The 23,244-nt window shown below is 40.6% G+C and overlaps 1 protein-coding gene across 2 annotated transcripts; it reads right to left on the bottom strand.

Annotated features, from left to right (window-relative positions):
- Positions 1-1,126: 1,126 nt before the first annotated feature.
- On the bottom strand, positions 1,127-22,777 carry LOC143860135 (ABC transporter F family member 1-like). 2 transcript variants are annotated; one of them, XM_077370666.1, is made up of 6 exons: positions 22,651-22,777; positions 22,250-22,502; positions 4,109-4,182; positions 3,495-3,705; positions 3,162-3,396; positions 1,127-2,412 (listed from the first exon to the last, which is right to left on the bottom strand). In XM_077370666.1, exons 2-6 carry the CDS (start codon positions 22,469-22,471, stop codon positions 1,355-1,357), a joined length of 1,800 nt encoding a protein of 599 aa, XP_077226781.1. In that variant the 5' UTR covers positions 22,472-22,502; positions 22,651-22,777; the 3' UTR covers positions 1,127-1,354. The 2 variants fall into 2 exon arrangements, with proteins under 2 accessions (XP_077226781.1, XP_077226782.1); XM_077370667.1 differs by having other exon boundaries at positions 22,250-22,491; positions 22,651-22,766.
- Positions 22,778-23,244: the final 467 nt, after the last annotated feature.

Genomic DNA, 23,244 nt, shown 5'->3' with positions numbered 1-23,244 from the left:
TAAAAAAACTGGACACCTTAAAAACCTAGAAATCTTAGAAACCATAGGCACCCTAAAATCTTAGAAATATTAGAAACCTTGGATGCCTGGAAATCCTCAAAACCCTAGATACCTTAGAGACAATAAAAAGGTCTTGTAGAACCTTTAGGGACCATAAGAACCTTAAGGGCTCGTTTGGCTACATGAATTTTCTTTTTGTTTTTATGATAAATCGGTGTCTCCAAGTGGATATGAGAGTGAAGTGGCTAGTGTGTCCAAGTGACTTAAAGTGTGTCCAAGTGACTTAGCGGGCGGGCGGGCGTGTGTTCAGTTGGATTTTGGGCTTTGGGAACTTTTGAAATATACCCTATTCTGTGCCCGTAGAAATGACTGCCTTTCCTAAATCACAATTTCCTAGTGTTTCGATGCTTTAATTCACTATCTTCTCAATGTCTTACGTTTCTCATGAAAGAAAAGATCATTATGCTCATGTTTTTTGGCAGGTAAAACTGGGACTGAACGTCCGACCTCTAGGTTGAAGAACAAAGCCTTGACCATTGAGCTAGAGCTGCCTCAATCCCATCATTACACTCCTTCCATAGGCAAATCTTTCGAAATGTTTGAACCATTGGCATTGTGTGCAAATCGGACATTTAATCCATATATTGTACTCTTGAATAAATAAATAAATAAATAAAAAAGGCATTTCACATGATTTCTCCTCTAAGGTTCTAATTAAAACATGACCTACTTATCATCATAAGAACTTCAAAAATCTAATCAAGCAATTGGTTTTTTTTTTTTTTTTTTTTTTGAATGCTTGATTCAGACGCAAAACCTGGAAAAGGATCAAAACATTCTTGTTTGTAGTCCTCTATTTCTTGATATCTTCTTTTTACTAAGAATCTAAATCTCAAGTCAAATATTTTACCACTCTTACGGCTCATGGCTAACGTTCTCTGTGCCTCAGGTGTCTTGAAATAGTTTTACTGCTTCTAAATCCCCTAAATTCCTTTCAGATTCCTTGGGCTTTCAGTTTTGAAGGTTTTTTTTTTCTTTTCTGTTCTTTATGAATGGTAAATTCAGTTTTAAAGTTTTGAGGAACTGATAAAATGTCATGAGTACCAAGTAAAAGCTCACAAGGATAGACACCAAGAACAAAATAAAGTCCATAGATTAAAAGAAATTGTGATATAATTTTGAGCTAAAAGTAATAGAGAACGTAAAATGGCACTGCCCCAACTTCTAACAAGAAAGATTATAATGGCACGTCTCAAAGTACTACTCTCTATCTATGGAAATAACACACACATTTATGCGATAAGATAATCAGAACATACATATAATTTAACAAAACATATCCCGATTTCATACCTCAATCTGATAACCCAGCCTTGCTCTTCAAATGCTGCTTGAAATCCATGATGTCACCCTCCCACCGGGTGACCGCCTGATTCTCACACACCCAAATCTCCTTGGCAACCTGATTGATCAACCTAAAGTCATGGCTGACGAGAACCAAACCCCCATCCCACTCATTTAGAGCCTCGGCCAACGAATCAATCGTCTCAATATCCAGATGGTTCGTCGGCTCGTCAAGCAACAACATGTGTGGCTGCCTCCATGCCAACCAAGCAAAGATCACTCGGCTCCTCTGACCATCCGACAAATTCATCATCGGCATCACCTGGGCCTTCCCTGTCAGCCCAAATTTCCCAACTGCAGCCCTCATCTTTTCCTCCTCATTCCCAGGGAACTCCCTCATCATGTATAGAAGTGCTGACAGCTCCAGGTCGAGCTTCTCTGCCAAGTGCTGATGGAACTGTGCAATTCTCAAATGGTTGTGCCGTCGAACCATGCCATCCTGTGGGACCAGATCCCCGGTCATCAGCTTCAGCAATGTGCTTTTCCCAGCCCCGTTGGGCCCCACCAATGCCACCCTCGAGTCCAAGTCCACCCCGAAATCAAGGTTCTTGTAGATTAGGTTTTCTGGTGTGTAGCCGAAAGTGACTTCCACAAACTGGAGTACCGGCGGCGGAAGCTTACCCACATCAGTGAAGCGGAAGACCAGGACTTTGTCCCTCGCCACCTTCTCTGTGAGCCCACCTCGCTCCATCTTTGCCAGTGTCTTCTCCTTGCTCTGGGCCTGGCGGGCCAACTTTGCAGACCCGTGGCCGAACCTAGCAATATATTCCTTCATTGATGAGATCTGTTCCTGCTCCCATTTATACTGCTTCATTTGGTTCTCTTCCAGTTCTGATCGAGTCTGCACATACTGGTCATAGTTACCAGTGTAGAATTTCAGTATCTTGCTCTGCATGTGAATGATGTTCGTGCAGACACCGTTCAGAAAATCCTGAGAATGCGACACCACAACCAGGATACGATCAAATTTCTTCAACATTTCCTCCAACCAGACACATGCCTCCAAATCTGTCAGAAAGAAAACAAATGTCAAGAAAATCATGCTTGGTAGGAATAACCATGAAATTTCCTTAAGTAAATAGAACAATTAGAAGTCAATCTGTTTTTAGAAGCATAGAACTCGGCTAAAATTCATTGGCATTTTGCATGCGACCAGGATTAATTTCCAAAAAGAAATGGAATTTTTCATCTTATTTTTCACAAAATGGTAGGCATATTGACTCCATAAATGAGCGAGTATCACTGAACTCCAACATTCGAGCATTACTTGGAATTTCATAACACGCTACATCATTTCAAGTAATGGGTGTGCCTCCTAGAAAACAGTATGTAGTTCAAAGAATTGGAGAATGCCATGACCATAGACACCAGTTTCATCATTCCATGTACAGCTTTGTCCTGAAATTTCTAGTTTCTAATTTCAACAAGATAGCTTCTAAGTCCTGTATCTATGGGAGTTTTCTCAAGAAAACAACAAAGTGTGCCACATGCTTCAACGAGATTTCCACAACGAGAGAGTGGGAAAGAAGGTGCTATTTGTCACTAAACACTTGGCCAAACCCTCACACGATCCTTTCGCTTTATTAGTGATCCCACCCTCTTTTAGGAACCGATAGCACGAATTCCCTTTTACTACTAGGAAAGATTAATGAATGCAAAAACTCAAAATTAGCATATGGAGAAGTAAGATTATATGAGACCAAGTTAAATTGTCAAAAATATACAAACTAGATTAGGCATTAAACTTCAAACCTTACCGAGATGATTTGTGGGTTCATCAAGTAAAAGGATGGTTGGGTTCATAAAAAGGGCCCGCGCTAAAGCAATCCTCATTCGCCACCCACCAGAAAAATCTTGAGTTTTCTTTGCTTGCATTTTCTTGCTAAAACCAAGACCAAATAAAATTTCAGCGGCACGCTTCTCAGCAGTTGCTGCATCCAAGGCTTCCAACCGCTCATAAATGCGGTCCAGGGCTTCCCCACCACCATCATCCTGAAATCACATGAAGAATTTGAGACTTATAGTCGATATCAGAAACTTTTAAATCCCCAGCCCTGAGATAATAAAATTATAAAGCTGTATAAACACACCTCTGCTGCCAAGGCTTCGGCTTCTTTCTCTAATTGCAGCCTTTCCTCGTCACAACTTATGACAGCCTCAAGTGCGGACATTTCTGAAGCTTCAATCTCCCTGGTGAGATGATAGATATCCATGTGATCGGGAATGGGGAGCTCTCTGCATCCTATTGCTTTAAGGAGTGTGGACTTCCCACAGCCGTTTAATCCAAGCAAACCATAGCGCCTGAAGAGAAATTTGATGTTCAATGAAAAGGTTGTTCCGTGGAAAAAGAATGCAAGAGAAGCATGATAATTATAATAACATTAAAGGGTCGTTTGGATACTCGGATTTTAGAAACTTGGATTTCCTCAAAATAGTAGATGGGAAACGAGAAGAGGAGACCAGCCGTCGTTTTCAGATTTCTCGCCCGCCTTGCTGTTGGCAAGAGAGTAGGAGATCATCCCATGTTTCCAGGTTTTAGAAATCTCAGGATGGGGGAGAGATTTCTAAAACTGGATTGCTTACTTAAAATCCAAGATTCTAAAAAGAAGCGAAATTGACGGTCTCTTTCTTCTCGTCTCCCATCCAGGATTTTGAGGGAATCCAAGATTCTAAAATCCACATATCCAAATGGCCCCTAACAGACCTGCCATAATTGAGCTCCAGTTCAGAATCTACAATGAGGTCATGCCCGTGGAAGGTAACTGATAAAGACTCTATCTGCAACATGCAAAATAAACAAGTTGGCATCAGTATGACAGACCCAGATGGCTATGTAGATGTCTCTATTCTAATCTATATGTATAAACTTACTGTGAAAATGTATATATGCTATTGAAGTTTATTTAGCACATCTCACAAAGATATTAAAATGCACTGTGAAAATTTTGAATTTAAGAAGAACCAGAAGGCCCATTCTAATTGGGGTGACTTGGGGAAAATGCCCCTTCAGAGGTAAGCCGTAAGCCTAATATATCATGCAGATTTCTCTTTATGCCTGGCCCATCCAAGACAAAGCTGCAGTCTGTCTAGACAGGCTTTAAAAATTCTATTCTAGTGATGCATATCAAATGAAAGGCCTTAATCTGAACATCACTTTATCAATTTTTATCCCCAAATTTTCACCATCGTTGAGATTAAAATGGAGAATATGATCAAGCCATGACCAAAGAAGAAACAACGGATAGGGTTCGAACCAGAGGAGAAATTTATGAGGATCCTAAACCAGTGGATTCAAGTAACAACTTGGCTGATAGACACCCATTCAGTGAACCATATTCTTAGGAACCCTAATACTGAGAATTCGGACGGTGGCGAATTTGATTGAGCACTCAGCTCTTGTAGCCTTCTTCGTGGGTCTAGAGAAGCTAGTTGGGATGAGTTGGGATTTATGACCTTAGTTATTAATTCCATTCTTCATTTTGCTCCCTGGAAGGGAGCAAATTCCAGTGTTTTGTTAGTTCTAGAAAGATTGCTCCTGCCGGAGAACTTTTTTAAAATAGTTAAACTTTTCGAAGACTTCGATTCTGCAAAAGTGTGACAATGAGGTGTTTGATTTTAAAAAAAAAAAAAAAACCTCGCATTTGTTTAGGAGGGTTAAAAGACATCAAATGCCCCTCGAAAGACTATTAAACCATCACTAAAAACAGGTAAAAAGGAAAATCCCGAGAGATGCCGAAATAAAACATTTTCTGAAATTTTAACAGAATTTTTGAAACTGAGTGGAAGAGAATGAAACAGAGTGTGAAACCGTTTGTTCTGAGTTTTGCTCTGCAGAACAGAACTTTTCATCGTTTGTTCTGCGTTTTGCTCTGCAGAACATAACATTTCATCTATTCCGAACAAAACAGAAGAAAATCAATAACTATGCTTATGACTGTTTTGGATTGTAGCTTTTTCTGGTCTAAATAGTTAATAATATATTTCAAGTCTATCTAACAAGCTAATTTTCAAAAACAAAAAAAAAGTTTATCTAACAAGTTGAGGCATTACCTCAAGTGTACACCATGTTCTAAGTTTATGCACATCGAGTTTTGATAATCATAATTCATAGATTATGATACTCTATCTTACATTGTATGGGACGTAATTTGTATGATTAATGAATCGTATGGTTGTAAAAAGTTTGTTACTTTCTTCATGGATGATCATAATTGACTGCATACAACACAATTTATTCATCATGAATGATGATAAATTGATAATTGTACTTAGATGACTTTGTTGGCATTTAACAATGATACATTGATGACACTTGAAAATATTTAGTAGTTCAATACAAAACTTGAAAAAAAAATGAAATATATTGTGACAAAAGGTTAAACATAGAACTCTAAACCCAAAAATCATTTCAAAGTAGGTAAAAATGAAGAGGACAAAGAATTTCGGTCAGATAGGAAAACCAAAGGATTGTGCTCTTCCTAGGGGCAGACCATTCAAACATCCAATGTCTGATCAAAGGGAGCTGGAGAGTTTTTTCTTCTCCGGAATTTTCACAATCGGGGATCACCTGTTGCCTTTCTTTCCTCTTTTGGGTTAGGCAATTCTTCCAATGCGTGCCCTGGTATTTCAGGACCAGTTTCCTGCCATGGGGCTCTATGGTTTGACAATATGCATACGAGTTGATGGGACGAGCTTGGACTCCTTTAGACGAAGCGCCTCTATATACCTCTCAGGAAATTTCCTTTTCAAGGCGAATACTTGTCCAATGATAGCGGTATGGAGTTCGGGTCATTTGGCGCATCTCGAGGAAGTTAGGCTAAGAGTTGAGGATTTCTCGTATGTGGTAACTGCTCCTAAACCGGGCCAGGTTACAAGGTACTCCAGTGATGTTGATGTAACAAATGCGATAGGTGGATGCAATGTGTGCGTGTGTGCGCATTTGCGACAGGTGTGCCCGAGGGCTTTTTTGCAAGCAACATGAAGCCGCAAACCATAGCAAGCATAAAACAAAACCAACCATATGTATAATAAAGCAGGAAAACCATAAAAAGCTAGCCATTGAGTATCAAAAAAGCAAGGGAAATAATTTCCGTGCAAATCACAGATAACAAACAGAATTCCCCTTTTCAAGCCAGGTAAAAATTATCCCTACAATGAAAATGGTCTCTAGCAAAGTCGCCACTGTGGTGAAGCCAGCCCAGGGCACACGCGGCCATTCGGCACGATTGAATAGTGCTCACCACCGCTCCACCCCAATCTTATCTTTTTCTTTCTTTCTGACAGCTTGAATCTTGTTTTTTCCTCCTAATCTTTTCTGCAGATGATTGTTTTCTTCTAGTAAGTAGCAGACTAATTAAGAGGATGCATCATTTCTGAGAAGAGAGTGCAACCTCGTGATGATACAAAGGCGGGTCGGATCTCATGTGAATGAGAGGGAGTTTCCATTAACATTAGAATCACCATCTAGCCCAGTCATGACTCTTGACTCTGTTTGATTTACTCGACCAATCTGGGTATGTGACTTGGTTACAGAGCCGGAAAGAGTTAGGCATCTGCTTCGCCGGATCAAAGGATCAGTCTCTAGTAGGGTGGATTCCGTTCATTATTTGCACATATTAAAATCCCTTGGTCGATCAGTGAAGGAGATCGAGAAGAAAAGCCAGAAAATAACACACCAAGGAGAAAAGTGACACTTGGCCATACTGAAATATAATAGGTTCTAGTCGGACACTGGAGGTGTCCGAACTCCGAACTGAACCTATGGCCAAAAATGCTAAACTTGGTGGTCCGTTCAGCCCCCACTCTTCCAAGAGTGAGGGTCAAAAATCCTGAACTCTCAATTCAATGGTTGGGTCCTTCGTGTGAGAAGTGCTTGACTCTCTTTGAGGTTCGCTTTGAGGGGTAACACCCTTCTTCTTTTTCGACGATCAATTCCCCTTTTAAAAGAAGTTAAAATGATTGATTCTCATTTTGGTTAAAAGTAGGAAATCTAGCATTAAAAGAGAAAATGATTCCGATTTCTTTGATGGGATTGATTCATCACCCTAAGGGTGCGTTTGGATTGCCAAAATCAGGAGTCGGTATCGGTATCTGATACCGACTTAGGTGATTCTGGCGTTTGGTTATGTTTTCTCAATGGAATCGGAAATGCCACTTGACTCGGAGCAGAAATAACGTGGGAATATAGGGCGCAATTTGTTACCCACGCAAGGGGGTGGTATTCTGATTCCGGGAATAAGAGAAAAACACGCCCCCAGTCTCATCTCAATTTTTGCTTCTAATTTTAGGTTTTAAGATATCTTCTCCTCTCAAGCTTCTAAAAATGGCCTTATCTTCAACACCTCTTTCATCCGGTTCCCCTGCAAATCAACTCTCTCTCTCTCTCTCTCTCTCTCTCTGGGCAATTCAAACCCTCCCTCCCTCTATCTCTATTTCTAGGCAATCAAACCCACCCACCCCTCTCTCTCTCTCTCTCTCTCTCTCTCTCTCTCTCTCTCTCTCTCTCTCTCTCTCTCTCTCTCTCTCTCTCTGTCTCTGCTTTTGTGATTTACAGAGACAGCCCTCTCTCTCTCTCTCTCTCTCTCTCTCTCTCTCTCTCTCTCTCTCTCTCTCTCTCTCTCTCTCTCTCTCTCTCTCTCTCTGTTTTTTTAAAAGGTCTGAATATATGTTAATTAAGATTTAAAAGATTAGAAGTTGTGATTTGTTTAATGTATTAATTTTTTTTATGTATTAAATGTACTCCTTTTAACATCTTTTGTTTAGTTGCTTTTGTGCCTCTTGGATCTTCAGAGAGCGGAAAAATCAGATGATGTATCCATTTCCAAGCTGTGAGAAATGGGATTGAATCCTTGTTCTTTGTCTGGAACAGTCATTCCTCATGTATGGTGCTTGTGGGCTCACTGACCATGCTTACAAGATGATGCTTACAAGATGTTTGAGAGAATGTCACCAAGAGACCTTGTGACTTGGAACTCTAGTATTAATGGGTTTGTTATAGGCCAAATGAGGCTTGACCCACTTTAGGCAGATGAGTCTGGATGCCATTGAATGAGGCGACTTCACCTAGCAGGATCCTAAGTTATCATATTGATGAATAAAGAAAAAACAACTCTTATTCAGTGGGACAATATGTAAAATTTATTGAAAAACTGAGTCCATTCCAGCTTTGGTCTTATGGGTACCAAACGCTAGAATCGGAATCACAATTGGTTTCCTAGATAAATTCCAGTGACTATACAAACGCTAGAATTGGAATCGTTATCCGTTTACAAGGGGAATTGGAATTGGATTGGAATGTGATACCAATACCGATTCTTGATTCCGGCAATCCATAATGGAATGGGAACTGATCGGAAATAACGAAGGAATATTTGGCGCTATTTGATACCCGCCGAAGAGGGTGGTATTTTCATTCCTGGAATGGGGAAAAAAAGGCGTTAAATCTCCACCCAATATTAAGTTTTCGCCTTGATCGCTCGTCACTCGAGAGCGATCACTCGACTGCAAATCTTAAATTTATACGTCTCTCTCTCTCTCTCTCTCTCTCTCTCTCTCTCTCTCTCTCTCTCTCTCTGTTTGTAAGAGAAGCGAATAGAGACAGATCGGTTTCTCTCCCTCTCTCATCTTTTGTGAAATACCATAGTTGATTTGATTCAACCAATTGGCTAATGACAAAGAAGTTGTCATGAGCGTGACCCTCTCAAATTTCTGCACTGATTTGATGCAACCAATTCACCAGGCCAAACTCTCATTTCTGCAATGGGAATTCAAATGGGGTGAAACTATTTTACCCAAAATCCGACAAGGTCTTGAAGAATAGATGAGGGACCGACACGCTATTCATGGGTTCATACAGTTTTGTAGTGGTCTGATCAAGAGGTGATGATTTGGTGATTATTTGCATTCGATGGCAGTGCCATTGCCCGAAGCTCCCGCCAGTGTGTGTTGTGCCCATCTGCAACTTCTATTTGCAGGGGAAGAAACACATTGCTACACATGGAGCTTATTTTAGTGGTATGAGGGAAGCTAATAGGCTTATTCATCACTATAGGTGGGGAATACCATAGCTGTTTTATCAGATGAACCACTCCATTGAAACCCACCACGAAAATGATCGTCTTCCTCTCCCCTTTAAATTCCCCCACTCATTCTCCACTCTCTAATTTACCCTCTCTTTTCTCTGTTTAGAATGTTGGACACAAAGCAAGAAGAGGGAGGGTGAGGGGGTGATTTATGAGATTGGGTAAGTTTTGAGATGTACTGAAAGAAGCTTACTTTTCATTTTCTTCTTTTCTAATGCTTCTTTGTCTCTGTTTTTTTTTTTTTTGTCCTAAATTTTATTTTTCTTTGTCCGTCTTCGGATCTTCAAAGCAACTGTTCAAGATTATGCCGCTTACTGTTTTCATTCCTGTTAATTGAATGGAAATTCGTTCCTTTAGCAGCTAGAGACTGCATAAACAGTTCTATAGCTAGCAAAATCACAGATTCTTCAAAGTACTTGATTAGCTAGCATAATCGCAAAATAGTTAAGTGTCCAGATTCTCCAAAGAACCCCCTCCAGATTCTCATTGAATTGGGTTGGAATGTTTTAGAACTTAGAAGTTAGAACATGCACACATGTTAAAAAGTATCGATATGGATACAGTAATGAAGGGCATTAGGAATGTAATCACATGTTAGTTGTTTTCATGGTTGATTGAAGAATATTGTAATCTAATTAGTGATGGGTTAATACGCAATTTCCGTCATTCGATTTTAAATCAAAGTGAAAGAGTTTTACTAGGAACAAGTCTTATTGATTGAGATTGTATGAATAATTATTGAGAATTTGATTCAATTCCAACGTTGGTCTCGACGGAACCAACGCTAGAATTGGAATCACGATTGATTCCCTAGAAGAATTACAGTGCTTACACAAACACTAGAATGGAATCGCCGTTCAGTTTAAGGAGGGAATTGGAATTGGATTGGAATGTGATACCGATACTGATTCCTGATTCCGGCAATCCAAACGCATCCTAAGGGGTTCACGCACCTTGATTCAGAGGACAACAGTCAGATATGGGACCTAGCACCTTATTGAGCTTCAGGGGAAAAGATAAGTATCCTCCAATGTGTGCGAAATAGGGGCTCCATGAGAAAACAACCCAACAATTGAGGTTGTAGAGAGCCACCGGTTTATAACCCTTATTGGGTTAAAGGCCAAAGGGGATGGCTATCCACGCTCTTTGCTCATTAACCGGCCAAATTCTTGTGATGTCTCCCAAGGTCGGTGGAGTCCGATTGGACAGGGTCCCGTTCGATTGGATACCGCGAAGGAAATTTTGAACATTTTCAAAATTTGGGCGTTTTGGAAAAGGTTTCCTTGGAAACTATTTTGTCCTTACCGTGGAAAATGTTTTCTTGGGTTGTCTTGCGGGATCTTTGAGTCTCCATTTCCTTCCTGGGTTCGAGAGGCACAACTTGGCTCGTCATCAGAGCGCTAGACTGTGTTCGATCACAGTCCATGCAAAATGAGTTGTCAACAGCAACTATTTGTGGGCCCCACATATCCTGACTTAGTGGGGCCCACAAATTTGGCACCTTTTGTTGGATTCGATTCAAGTTGGGCTTTTCCGTAATGTAATGGGGAATGGGGATGGGTAAACACAACGGATATGTAAGCTAACTCTACTATATGTAGGGGAGTACTGTTGTAGCCTGTTAGGCGACAGCTTGTACCTTATTTGGCTCTTTCTTGGAATAATAATGTCAATTTTCAAAAAAAAAAACCGCAACTATTTAATTCATGAGCTTTGCTGCCCTGAAACATAATTTCACAAATAACATGTACCCACTTGTTCACAATTTCTGTTTGGCCATCAGTGTGGTGGTGATAGCCTATACTTTTTGTCAATTTAGTACCACAGATTGAATAACTCCTTCCAAAACATTGTTCGTAAACTTGTAGTTATCTCAGTCGCTCGTAATGTTCTGGGGCATGCCATGTAATATAAACACTCCTCTAAAAAACAATTCAGCAACATTCATTGTTTGTATTTGAAAATTGAAATAGCATACAACTGTGCATATTTGGTCCATCTATCCACCACGACACATAAGATCCTTGCCGTACACTTTTGGTAGCCTCGGGATCAAGTCCATTGAGATTCTTTCCCTTTTTGTCTCTGAATGATTTGAGATGCTTTCCCATTTCTGACTAGGAATTCGGCCAAAAATGAGTTTCCAATCTTATTCTCCTGACCAAGGTTTTAAATTTCGGTTTCGGAATGCGTTTCGGTCTTCACGGAAACCGAAATTTCAGCCAAATTTCGAAATTTCGTTCAAAATCAATTTCATTTATATTTTATCCCATACAAAATTTCGGCTGAAATTTCGGGATAATATTAGATAGTAATTAAACAACAGATGTTTTGGAGATATCCCTTAAATTTTGGCCCGAAATTTTGGGGAAATGAAATTTTGATCTCGAAATTTGGTAACGTTTCGATTTCACCCAATTTCGATTTCGGTCGAAATTTTAAACCTTGCTCCTGACAGGTTGTACACTCCTTCACCAAGGTTTAAAATTCTGGTTTCGGTGTCGGTTTCGGCCTCTGCCGAAATCAAAATTTCGGCCAAAATTCGGTAAAGAAAACAATATTTCGTAAAAATCCAAATTTTTAGCCAAAATTTCGGCTAAAATTTTGATATTCATGAAAAAAAATAAAAATTGTATTTGGACGAAATTTCAGAATTTAGGTCGAAATCTGGAACCAACATCGATTCAAGGTACTTTCGGTGTCGGTCCGAAATCAGAAATTTCGGTATTTCGGCCGAAGTTTAAAGTTTAAACCATGTCCCTCACATATTTGAGAACATCACCTTTCAGCCCTTTCAAAGAAACCATTCACACAACTATTTATATGTCTTGACAACCCCAGGATCACCCGCCATAGGTACATCATGCATAGTGACAATTAACTTCTCCTTCATCTTTGACACAAGAATCCCACTTTATACAATCAGTTTATTTCACATTATCTGTCATCTTTCATGCGGCCATCTAAAACTGTTAATTGCAAAAATAATTTTCACATATTCATCCATGATTGTAGCCCTCCAATCTGTAATAATGATGGAGATAACTGTGAAATGTACAGGTCCTAGACAAGGCATCAAATGCTGCATTCTTGTACCCTTTCACAAATGTCTCATGGGCTTGTAATTTAGTGATGCACTTCTGATGCCTATCATTCAACTCACGTTGCCCCAATAAATATTTGAGGCTGTTCCAAACAATTCTTATCACAAATCTGCCACAAACAAGATATTGAAGAAAACGTGCATAATGGGGAGCATTTCCTTGTCATAAGCACTGAAAGTTCTCTCTTGTGGTTTAAGCTTCTTGTTTTCAGAAGAAATAGGCCTTCCCTGTTGCATTAGTAACAGCTACCATTTCAATACGTGAGGCATCACAATCGATCGTGACAGGTAGAGAGAAGTTTGGAATAGCAAGTAGGGGACTAGCAGTCATCAGTCATCAATTCCTTCAGTTTTTCATACGCCTTTAGAGTTTCACAATCGACATGGTCATTTATTTGTTAATTCAGTCAGACATAGCGCTAAGGCAAAGGACCCTCTAATGAATCTTCTATAATAGCTGTAAAGTCCTTAGAACCCTCTTAAGTGAGTCAAGGTGGTGGGTGTAGGCTAATTATGGATAGCGGAAATCTTCTATTGATCAACATTTATTCCTTCATTGCTGATTATATGTCCCAAAAAATAAAATTTCTGACATTCCAAATCCACGGTTGGACTTCTTGCATAGAGCTACTGCTGCTAAAAAAAATGCTTGAAACAGAATCTAAATGCTTTAAACGCTCATCTCATGAATTGTTGTAAGCAAGGACATTGTCAAAGAAGACAAACACAAAGTCCCTCAAATGCTCCCTGAAAATGTGATTCATTGCTGATTGAAAAGTGGTGTGTTGATTAGTCAAGCCAAAAGGCATCACCAGAAACTCAGTGGCCAAAATGACATCAAAATGTTGTTTTATGCATGTCTTCATCACTCGGCAATATTTAGTAATAGCCCGATCTTAAGTCAATATTGGAAAAGTGCAAGGCCCCATGGGACTCATTTATGAGATCAACCCCCCCAGGGATAGGGTACCTATTTTTTATTGTCTTCTTATTTAGGGACCTATAATTGATTGACATTTGCATTTTGTTTCATCTTTCTTTTTCACCAGAGTGAAGCAACAGAGAAGAAAGATTGAAAATCTGGGAGATTGGAACGGCCGCAAGTGTGCTTTTCGGAACTTTCGGAAGAGAGTTGTTCGCTGGAAGTGTGGAAAAACATGGTCTGGGACAGATCCCAACTTCCCCAGGCCCTCGCTTATGGTTGCTGAAAACGGCAATGGAGGATTAATCGGAAACAATGGTGGTGGGCTGTGAGTAAGAGATTTAGGCCCAAAGGTTGTAGATACTAAGTCTGAAAGTAGTGATACTGTCCCTTTGATTTCACTAAGGAACACCCCGGGGAAGGATTCGTGACGGTTGGTCAGGAATGCTGGCTCAGACAGAGATGCGGCTCAAGAGAGGTGCTCGATGTTTTTAAACTTGATGTATCGGAGCTGATGATAGCAATTCCATCAGGGTTAGACATGCAAAGAACGCAATCTATTAACTCTCCATTTGTTGAACTGATTCAGTGGTCGATCAAGTTTACAGCAGTTGAATCAATAGACTGGTGGAATATCTATGGCATGCCACCTCAGGCATCGTGCGAAGAAAACTTCAGGAGAATAAGCCGTAAGGCTGAAAAGGTTTTGTCTCTGGATTTTTCCTGTAAATCTGGAAGAGGATATAAGGTTGCTAAGGCACAACTGAGCACTAGCGAGAAATGCCTCATTGTTGTTGCGATTCCAACTTGCATGGACAATCCCATATTGTGGATAAAATTAGAAAAGCAAAGTTGTTTGAATCGTGATGGATCTCCGGGGGTATCGGTACCGGCTAAAGTAGAATCGAATACGGGCTCGGAGGCAGAGATGACATCAGAGGATGAAACCATCTTGCCTGAAGGCTTGGTGGTGGGATCCCCTCTGGATAGAGGAGTGAGGAAGAAGAAGGCGCACGATAGTGGAGTTTTACCCTCGGCGCACAATAGTATCCCAGCGCACGAAAATAGCAATTTTGAAATTCAAACTTGCGAGACAGCTGGATATGAGCAAGTCAATGAAGGGGGACATGTAGCGTTACCTAATGCGTCTCCCAGAAATGAAATCAACCAAAAATCTCCAGCTAGGGAGAATTCATTGGTCTTATGTCCTGCCCGTCATGTGACTCATGGGCTGCATCCTTGGGAAGTGAATCGACCGCCAATTGTAGGTAGTCATAATATGGCAGATAACAGCTGCCGGTCGCAGTTTGAAAATGGTATTGGGCCTTGCAATCTTCCATCAGACCCGGCCCATTGGATATTAGATAATGGGTATTAATATGAATGGGCATTTACATTCACTAATTAGTGAATTGGTGGGGTTAATTAAAAATTCAAGAGAGGGTTTTTCAACTATCTATCCTTCAGCAAACTGGTGTATCACTGTATCCCCATTGCCAATCCAAACATCCCCGTAATCTTCTTCTTGCCAGATCCGTCCAGACAAGTCCCCTCTCCCTCGGCTCCCATCCGATCTGGTGAGACTCCGAATTACTCTCCCTTGGCGACACATTTACCCAAAGGAGCTGATCTATCCTTCTCTCATTCTCGAGGCTGAAGTGTGACTACGGTGGCTATGAAACTAAATTTTAAAGATTCTCTCGTAGAGGAGGGAAGATAGTATGAAGGATCCAAAAGCATCTAGTTTGCCTCCCTGGAGTAGTCAGATAACGCTGCTTCGCAGCGAGGGAGCTAGATCGTCCAGAAGATTTCAATATTATTGTCCACAAGCCGAATGGCTCTAAAATGGAGTCTGATGGTGGATTTTCAGCAGTTGACTGCCCAATTAGAAGAAAAGGTAAGCGCTACCATAGTGATATTTCTGACTCTGGATTATTGTCTTCCTCTGATGTTTTGCAGGCCACTGGGATAGTCACTAATGTGGCAGGAGAAGCATCTTATCAGGCAACTGCTATTCCAGATCCAAACTGTTATCTGATCCAGAATGTTGAATCTTCTGTTGATGGAAAAAGTGGTCGAAAGGAGTTGCAATCCGGGGGGAATTATGATAAATAATGAAGCTGATAAGGGTCAGGATAACTGGGTATTGTCTGTTCTGGAAGAAGAAGAAGAAGTAGTTCCTTTATCATGGCAGAATTTGGATTTAGATGTGGTCGAGATTCTTGTTAACCACACGCTGTCTGCGGGCAAAATTCTGGGACTTGTGTTCTCCGGTATGGAGGAGGGACTAAGCAATTTTTGGACCAAAAAGGAAGAGACCAATCCCCTCTGAATAACTTGGAAATATCTAGGAAAATGATGAGCGAATTGTCTAGGTTGAAATCCAGAATTAGCTATGAAGGGTTCGGTCAAGCTGCTACGATGCCAAGAGAATCTTCGAGTATGGTGAGAAGTTGCTCTAGGGGAGAGGACTTAGAAACCATGGTAATCAATGAAGATCCTTTCTTGGAATGTTAACGGTCTTGGGTCCTTGGAAACGAAGGCCTAGGTGAAAGCAACAATTAGATACGCTAAGCCGGATACTGTTACGATTCAAGAAACAAAGCTGTCTCAAATGAATAGGTTGGAAATTCATGGTATGGGAATGCATGGTCAGTGGAATTTTGTGGCTAATGACGATGAAGGAGCATTAGGAGGGATATTAGTGGGTTGGGATTCGGCGGGTTTGGACCTTGTAGATTACTGAATAGGGAGATTCGCAGTCTCTGTCAATTTAAAGAAAATAAGTGATTGTACTACATGGTCTTTCACAGGAGTATACGGGCCAGTGAATTGAGAAGCAAAGTCTCTGTTTTGGGAAGAATTAGAGGAGTGCAGTGATAGATGGTCGAGCCCATGGTGTGTAGGAGGGGACTTTAATGAAATTAGGTCCATTGAGGAAAGATTGGGTTGCATCAGAGCGAATCAAAACATGGTGGCCTTGGCAGGATTCATTGCCAATAAGGAGTTGATTAATATGCCGCTTTCAGGGGCTCAAGTCACTTGGGACAGAAACTTGAGTTGCAGCAGAATTGAACGTTTTCTGGTCTGTCCTAGATGGTTGGACTAATTTCCTGATGTGTGCCCTTGACCACTCGGTTTCTAATCATTGTCCCATTATGTTGGATCCAAGGTTGGAATCTTGGGGTCCACCTCCTTTCAGATTCGAGTTATCATGGCTAGAGATTCCAAGAATGGAGGAGAAGTTAGGGGAATGGTGGTCTAGAGCTAAAGTGGACGGGCCAGCAGATGTTAGAATTGGTTCAAAGTTGAGAATCTTGAAGAAAAAACTCAAAGAGTGGAAACATGAAAGGAACAAGGAAGTAATGGAAAGAAAACAAGACTTCCTTTCTCGAATCAAGGAGATTAAATTGGCCATTGAAGAAGGTGTAGCATCTCCTTTAGAATTGGAGGAAATTGGGCGTCTAAAAAAGGAACACGGCAAGATCTTGCTTCATGAAGAAATATCTTGGCATCAAAATCCAGAGTAAGATGGATTCAAGAAGGTGATAGAAGTACAGCATATTCTCATGGGATAGCAGCGTCAGAAGGAGGGATCGCATTGAAATGGTAAAAGTGAATGGTAACCTTTCTGATGTTAAGGAAGCAATTTGCAAAGAAATTGTTGACTTCTATCAACAACTATTTTCTTTGGAAGACATCATTTGCCCCAACCCTGACGGGGTTGAGTTTGCTAGTCTTGGGGACTTGGAAAGAAATAGTTTGGAGCATCCCTTTTCAGAGTAGGAGATAGATAGAAAGGGGTCTATTCTCTTTAGGGAGGGATATAGATCCCGGCCCAGATGGCTTCTGCATAGCATTCTTTCGGAGTTGTTGGGATTATGTTAAGGAGGATATCCTTCTTTTCTTTAGAGAATTTTATGATGGATTGGCGTTGGATCGTGCTACATGTGCTAATTTTATTGCTCTAATCCCTAAGGTGGTGGGAGCATCATCGGATTTCCATCCCATTAGTTTGGTGGGGAGCTTGTACAAGATTCTATCAAAAGTACTAGCTAAGGTTAAAGAAGGTTCTTCCTTCCATCATTTCAGGTAGCCAAAGTGCTTTTGTTTTTGAGAGGCAGATACTTGACTATGCACTAATAGCGAATGAAGTGGTTGACCATCATCATAAAGTGGGGCTTAGTGTAATCATGTGTAGATTAGATATGCAAAAAGCGTATGACCGGGTTGAGTGGAAATGCCTGGAGCATCTTCTCATGTATAGAATAGGTTTTGGATCAAAATGGAGGTCTTGGATTTCAAGGTGCATCTCCTCAGCTTGGTTCTCTATTCTCATTAACGTGTCTCCAAAAGGTATTTTCAAAGGTTCGAGGCGTTGGAGACTTGGAGGCAAGGGGATCCATTATTTCTCGTTCTCTTTGTAATTGTGGCAGAAACTCTTAGGAGGCTTATAGAGAAAGGAAAGTCTTGTGGCTTAATTGAAGGCTTTAAGATTGGAGGTGGTGGAGTGGAAGTTACCCAATTGCAGTTTGCAGAGGACACTCTTTTGTTTAGCTCTCCTAATTTGTTGAAAGTAATGGATTTGAAGGAAATTTTGCGATGTTATGTAGCAGTAACAGGTCAAAGATCCAATTTTCACAGATCAAGGGTCTTTGAGATTCATTTGGAGGAAAGTCTTATTCGGGGGCTAGTTGAAATCTCGGGCTGCCAAGAGGACTCCCTCCCTACTTCCTATCATGGTCTCCCTCTTGGGATTGGAAAAGCTAAAAAAATCCAATGGGATCACATTGTAGAAAGGGTGGAAAAAAGGTTGGATACATGGAAGATAAATATGATGTCTAGAGGGGGGATTCTATGTATTGCAAGTTGGGACCGCTGGTCCCCAATGTAATTTCCATAGTATCAATAAAATCATCAATTTCAAAAAAAAATGATGTCTAGAGGAGGGAGAGTTACTCTTATCAAAGTTGTGCTGGCTAATAGAGGTCATAAAGAGAATTGAGCAAATTCAAACGCAATTCCTATGGGTGGGGGGGTACAGAAGATAAACATGGTATCCCACTAGTAAAATGGGGGGGAAGTGTGTAAGACATCTAAAGGTGGAGGTTTAGGGATTACGAGAGTAAAGGAAACAAACATTGATCAATCGGAATGGCTGTCGAGATTTTGCAAGGAAGCTTCTCATCTTTAGGTGAAGATCATTGAAAGCAAGTATGGGGCAACTCAAGGGAATTGGTCTTCAGGTGACAGTTTTAAATTCAAAGGATTAACTATATGGAGAGATATTATGAAATTTAATCACGTGCTCAGCTGGAGCTAAGTTCAAGGTTTATTCGAGTGATAGAATCCGTTTCTAGCATGACATATGGTGCTAGGATAGACCTTTGAAAGATATGTTCGCAGATCTATTTGTGGTGGCAGTGAACAAAGAAAGCTTTGTAAGGGAAAACATGGAAAGAAGCCATGGCAATGTGGTTTGGAACCTGCAATTCAAAAGGAATTTCTTTGACCGTGAGCTACCATCAGTGGAGAGGTTTCTAGAGTTATTTGAGGGGGTTACATAAAGCAGGACGGTGAAGATAAAAGAGTTTGGATCTGGAATACATCCGGAGAATTCACAGATAAGTCCTTCTATTACCATCTAGCGACTAGCCCAGGGTCCTCCAGGTTGGCTAGAGTGTGGACTACCCCAGTCCCCCAAAGTCGGCATCTTTGGATGGGCAGACCTTAACGAAAGAATACAGATGGTGGATTTCCATAGAAAAAGGAAGATTCTTGTTATTGATCATTGCGCTCTCTGCATAGAGGCGGGGGAATCTGTCAACCACTTATTCAATCATTACAAGATCGCTAGAGACATATGGAGTAAGTTGATAAGCATATTAAGAATTCGAAATTTCTTGGGTTTTTTCTGAATCTCTAATAGATTTTGATGTCAGGGTGGGCGGCTAACCCGTGGAAGGAAAGATGCAAAATTCTCTGGTACGTATCTTTCTTTGCCACATTATGGGTCATTCGGAAGGAAACAAATGCTAGCGTGTCTAACTGAAAATCCAAAAGCTCAGCATATCTATTCGTTAAAGTGATTGCTTTAACTATTTCTTAGGTAAATCCCCCCCCCCCTCTTTCAGAATTGTGTCTGCCTACGACCTCTGGGAAAGTTGGAGGGAGATTTGTATTAGCGTAGAAAAAGAACAGAAACCGGTTCACGATTGAAAGCCACCTCCCCTGGGGTTTCTTAAAGCTAAATTTTGAAGGCTCTAGTTTGGGGAACCCGGGCCCTGCAGGCATTGAGGGAGTTCTCGAATCCAAGTCCGGAGTGGTGCTCTGGGCCTTTACTGGGCTTATTGGGACGACTGACGCCTCAGAGGCGGAGGTTCAAGCAGTTTACCAAGGTATGGAGTTGGTAAACAAGAACCATCTTGATAATATAGTGGTTGAAGGAGATTCTTCTAATGTCATCAACGGCTTAAAGGATCTCATAAGCCTCCCTAAAGATTTGATAGATTGTTCGACGAGATGTTCGATTGGGTAAGGCCCTTGGAGGTTGTGTTTAATCATGTGCGTTGATCTGCTAACCAGGTGGCGGGCAACCTAGCTAGAGGAGTCTTTAAGGATTCTCTAGCGCTCTTTTACTCTCTCCCGCTGTGATCTTCTTTCTTGTGGTTTCTATTTTCATGTTGCTCTTGCTCTTTTCGTTGTATATTGGCCATCTTGGTCCTTTTTAATAATATATAAGGCTACCATTCTCAACAAAAAAAATCATTGGTTGGGCTTCCGATTCTAACCCAATCACATGTTGAAATCCCCTATTAGATGGCAAACCCATAGGCATTATGGTTTTAAATTTCCATCGAAACTGACACGAAACGACCGAAATGCATAAACTAAAATCGTAAGTGTAATTGTACACTATATCAATATATGTATTATATTTTTATGAATTGAATGCAAAATGTGGTGCAAGTATTATCTATAAATATGTATATGAATTACATGTGAAATTTGGTATGTACTTAATTATAAGGCATATGTATGATAGGTGACAGTGCTTGTCACTAGGTGTTCAATGTTTTTAAGCCATTATGGTGATTGCCTTGCTTATGTGATTGTTTATAAACATGTGTCTGAGCTGGGGAGTTCTTGAGTTTCCAACTAAGCCTTTGTCCCAAACTAGTTGGGGTCGGCTAATGAATCCTTTAGAAAATTTTCATGAAGAAGGTGAAAGGATCCACCCGACTCAAATTGACTAAGTCTAATCCTGACACTAGTTGGGCTCGTCTACATAGATCATTTTCTTCCATTCTCTCCTATCCAAGGTCATGTTCTTCCTAGCCCTCAAGTCTTTCCTCACTGTTTATACCCAAGTTGTTTTCGGTATGCCCCTACGTTTTTTTACTCCATCAACTTGGCACCAGTCACTTCTTCTTACTAGAGCATCCAAAGGCCTACGTTGGATATGCCCAAACCATCTTAAGCAGTGCTCTCTCATCTTCTCCTCAATTGGTGCCACCCCCACCTTTTTACGGATGTCTTCATTTTTAATTCGATCTAACCTTGTCTAGCAGAACATCCATCTAAGCATTCGCATCTCCGCTACACTCATCTTATGCACATGCTGCTTCTTGGTGGCCCAACATTCTTATCCGTACAGCATGGCTGGCATCACCTTAATATAATAAATTTATCCCTTGCCTTTAACATCAGTGGCTTGGATCCCAAGGCATTTTGCAATGAGAACATAGTTCTTGACTTCTTTCCTCCCTAACTTATTAAGGTGCTCATCGTTTCTCTCCTCGAATGTGCCAATCCTGCAAAAATCCCTACCAAATATATATATACAATCAGAAATAAAATACTAAAAACAACTCTTCTAGAGTCGATTACAAGCTACGTACTCTGATGAATATAACTAATAGAGTATTAAAATTATTCAGGGAGTTCCAGCAGCACCACCAATCCAAAAACAAAGGAGCTTCAACACTGAAGATTATATGGGAGATGCATATATTAATATCCAAGTGGTATATGATAGAGAATTTGAAATTGTAGTGTGTGGGTAATTGGAACTGAAAATTTTTTGCCATTAGAAAAAATATATCCAAGCAATATTCTAAATCTGCATAAGAACATAAAAGTAACTTGGATAGAATAAGGATGTGTTCGACAACTATTCTTTTCGTGGATTTCTCCTTTTTTGGGGGTGTAGAATGAGGAAAGCCAAAAAAATCTCTAAAATTTCATCGGCTACGTGACCCGTTTAAGTCCATTTCTAAAATTTCTCCTACTTTTTCAACTAAAAAATAGGATTCTACGAAGTGATAAATAACCATTTCTAAAGTTTCGCATCACTCCGTTTCTCGCCCGTTTAATCGGGGGAGAATGAGAAGCCTTGCCGAACGTGCCCTAAAGTCCCCAAATGAATCAAGTAACAATTATACAATTATGCTAACAACAAACACCATCATAGTCCCATCCGTAAATTAGATCTAAAGGTTGTAAAACCCATTTGCAACCTTAGCAAACTCAATTTTGGAAGACCCCATCAAAGCATAAAATCCTTCATTTATCAAGGAAACATAACATGAGCAAAAAACACAACCTAGTATATAATGTAATCAGTGAATTCTCCCTTGCAAGATTCAAAAAAAAAAAAAAAAAATCAATTCCAATTACTCGACCCCTACAATTTCCCAATTCCATATCAATTTATTGAACAAGGAAGTAACTACTTACATGGATATCTCTTGAGAGAGGATGAGAACAGAGGACCCCAGTACAAGTCCGATCAGATATTTGAAGAGTACCCATTCCGTTCAAAACCTTATCGACTCCATTCTGAAAATCCGATGTGGATGCAGATTTAGAAGAAGCTGCAGCTGCTGACTTCCCTCCTCTTTTAGAAGCCGCCGCTGCCTTCTTTGCGGCCGCCTTCTTCTTGCTTGCGTCCGACACCATTATTCTCGATCCCTCAAACCCTAACAAGAACCTAAAAATAAAGAATCAAAAAAGAAACCCTAGCTATCTAGAAAAAAAAAAAATAGAATCCTAGATTCAAGATATTTCTCATTGAGAGAGAGAGATTAAGATGGATCGGAATAGTGTGGAGATAAAATCATGGGATTAGAGAGAATTACCTTTAGAGAGATAATGAGGAGGTAATGAATTGCAGAGAGAAGGCTTTGAGGGATCTCTCTCTCTCTCGCTCTGGTGTCTGTGAAAGAGAAAGAGAGCCAAACACGTGGGTTAGATTTTATAGCGTTGGGTTTGCGTTTTGAATCTGAATTGGAAATGTAAGAGGTTTTCTATGGGCCCACCACCTTACACGCGTCGGAAAGTTAGCTGGGCAACTTTCGTAAGTTGAATCTGGTCGGTTCCTTTTTTCTGAGGTTAAATTTCGGTTTACGTAACCGTTTCGGACCCCACCGAAAACCGAAATTTCGGTCCGAAATTCAGTAATTTGGTTTGAAATTCCGGACCGAATTTTCGGTGGGGTCCGAAATTTCGGTCCTGGAATTTGGTAAATGGCAAAAAATGTAATTTCGGAAAATTTCGGTTTCAGTCCCACCGAAATCTGAAATTTCGGTCCGAAATTTTGGATTTCGGTCGAAATTTAAAACCATGGGTGTACCTAGTGCAACTTGGACGGGCTCAACCCGAACCCATCGGGTTCAACTCGGGAAAAAGTCAGGTTGGGTTGAGTTCAGGTCGAGGTCAGGTTCGGGTTTTCT

This window comes from Tasmannia lanceolata, unplaced genomic scaffold, assembly GCF_043159265.1.
Source record: "Tasmannia lanceolata isolate RefF3 unplaced genomic scaffold, GAP_Taslan_0.1 ptg000037l, whole genome shotgun sequence".
Taxonomy (NCBI): Eukaryota; Viridiplantae; Streptophyta; class Magnoliopsida; order Canellales; family Winteraceae; genus Tasmannia; species Tasmannia lanceolata.
The sequence above is the reverse complement of the archived record's forward strand: the minus strand, read 5'-3'. Positions and strand labels throughout refer to the sequence as shown.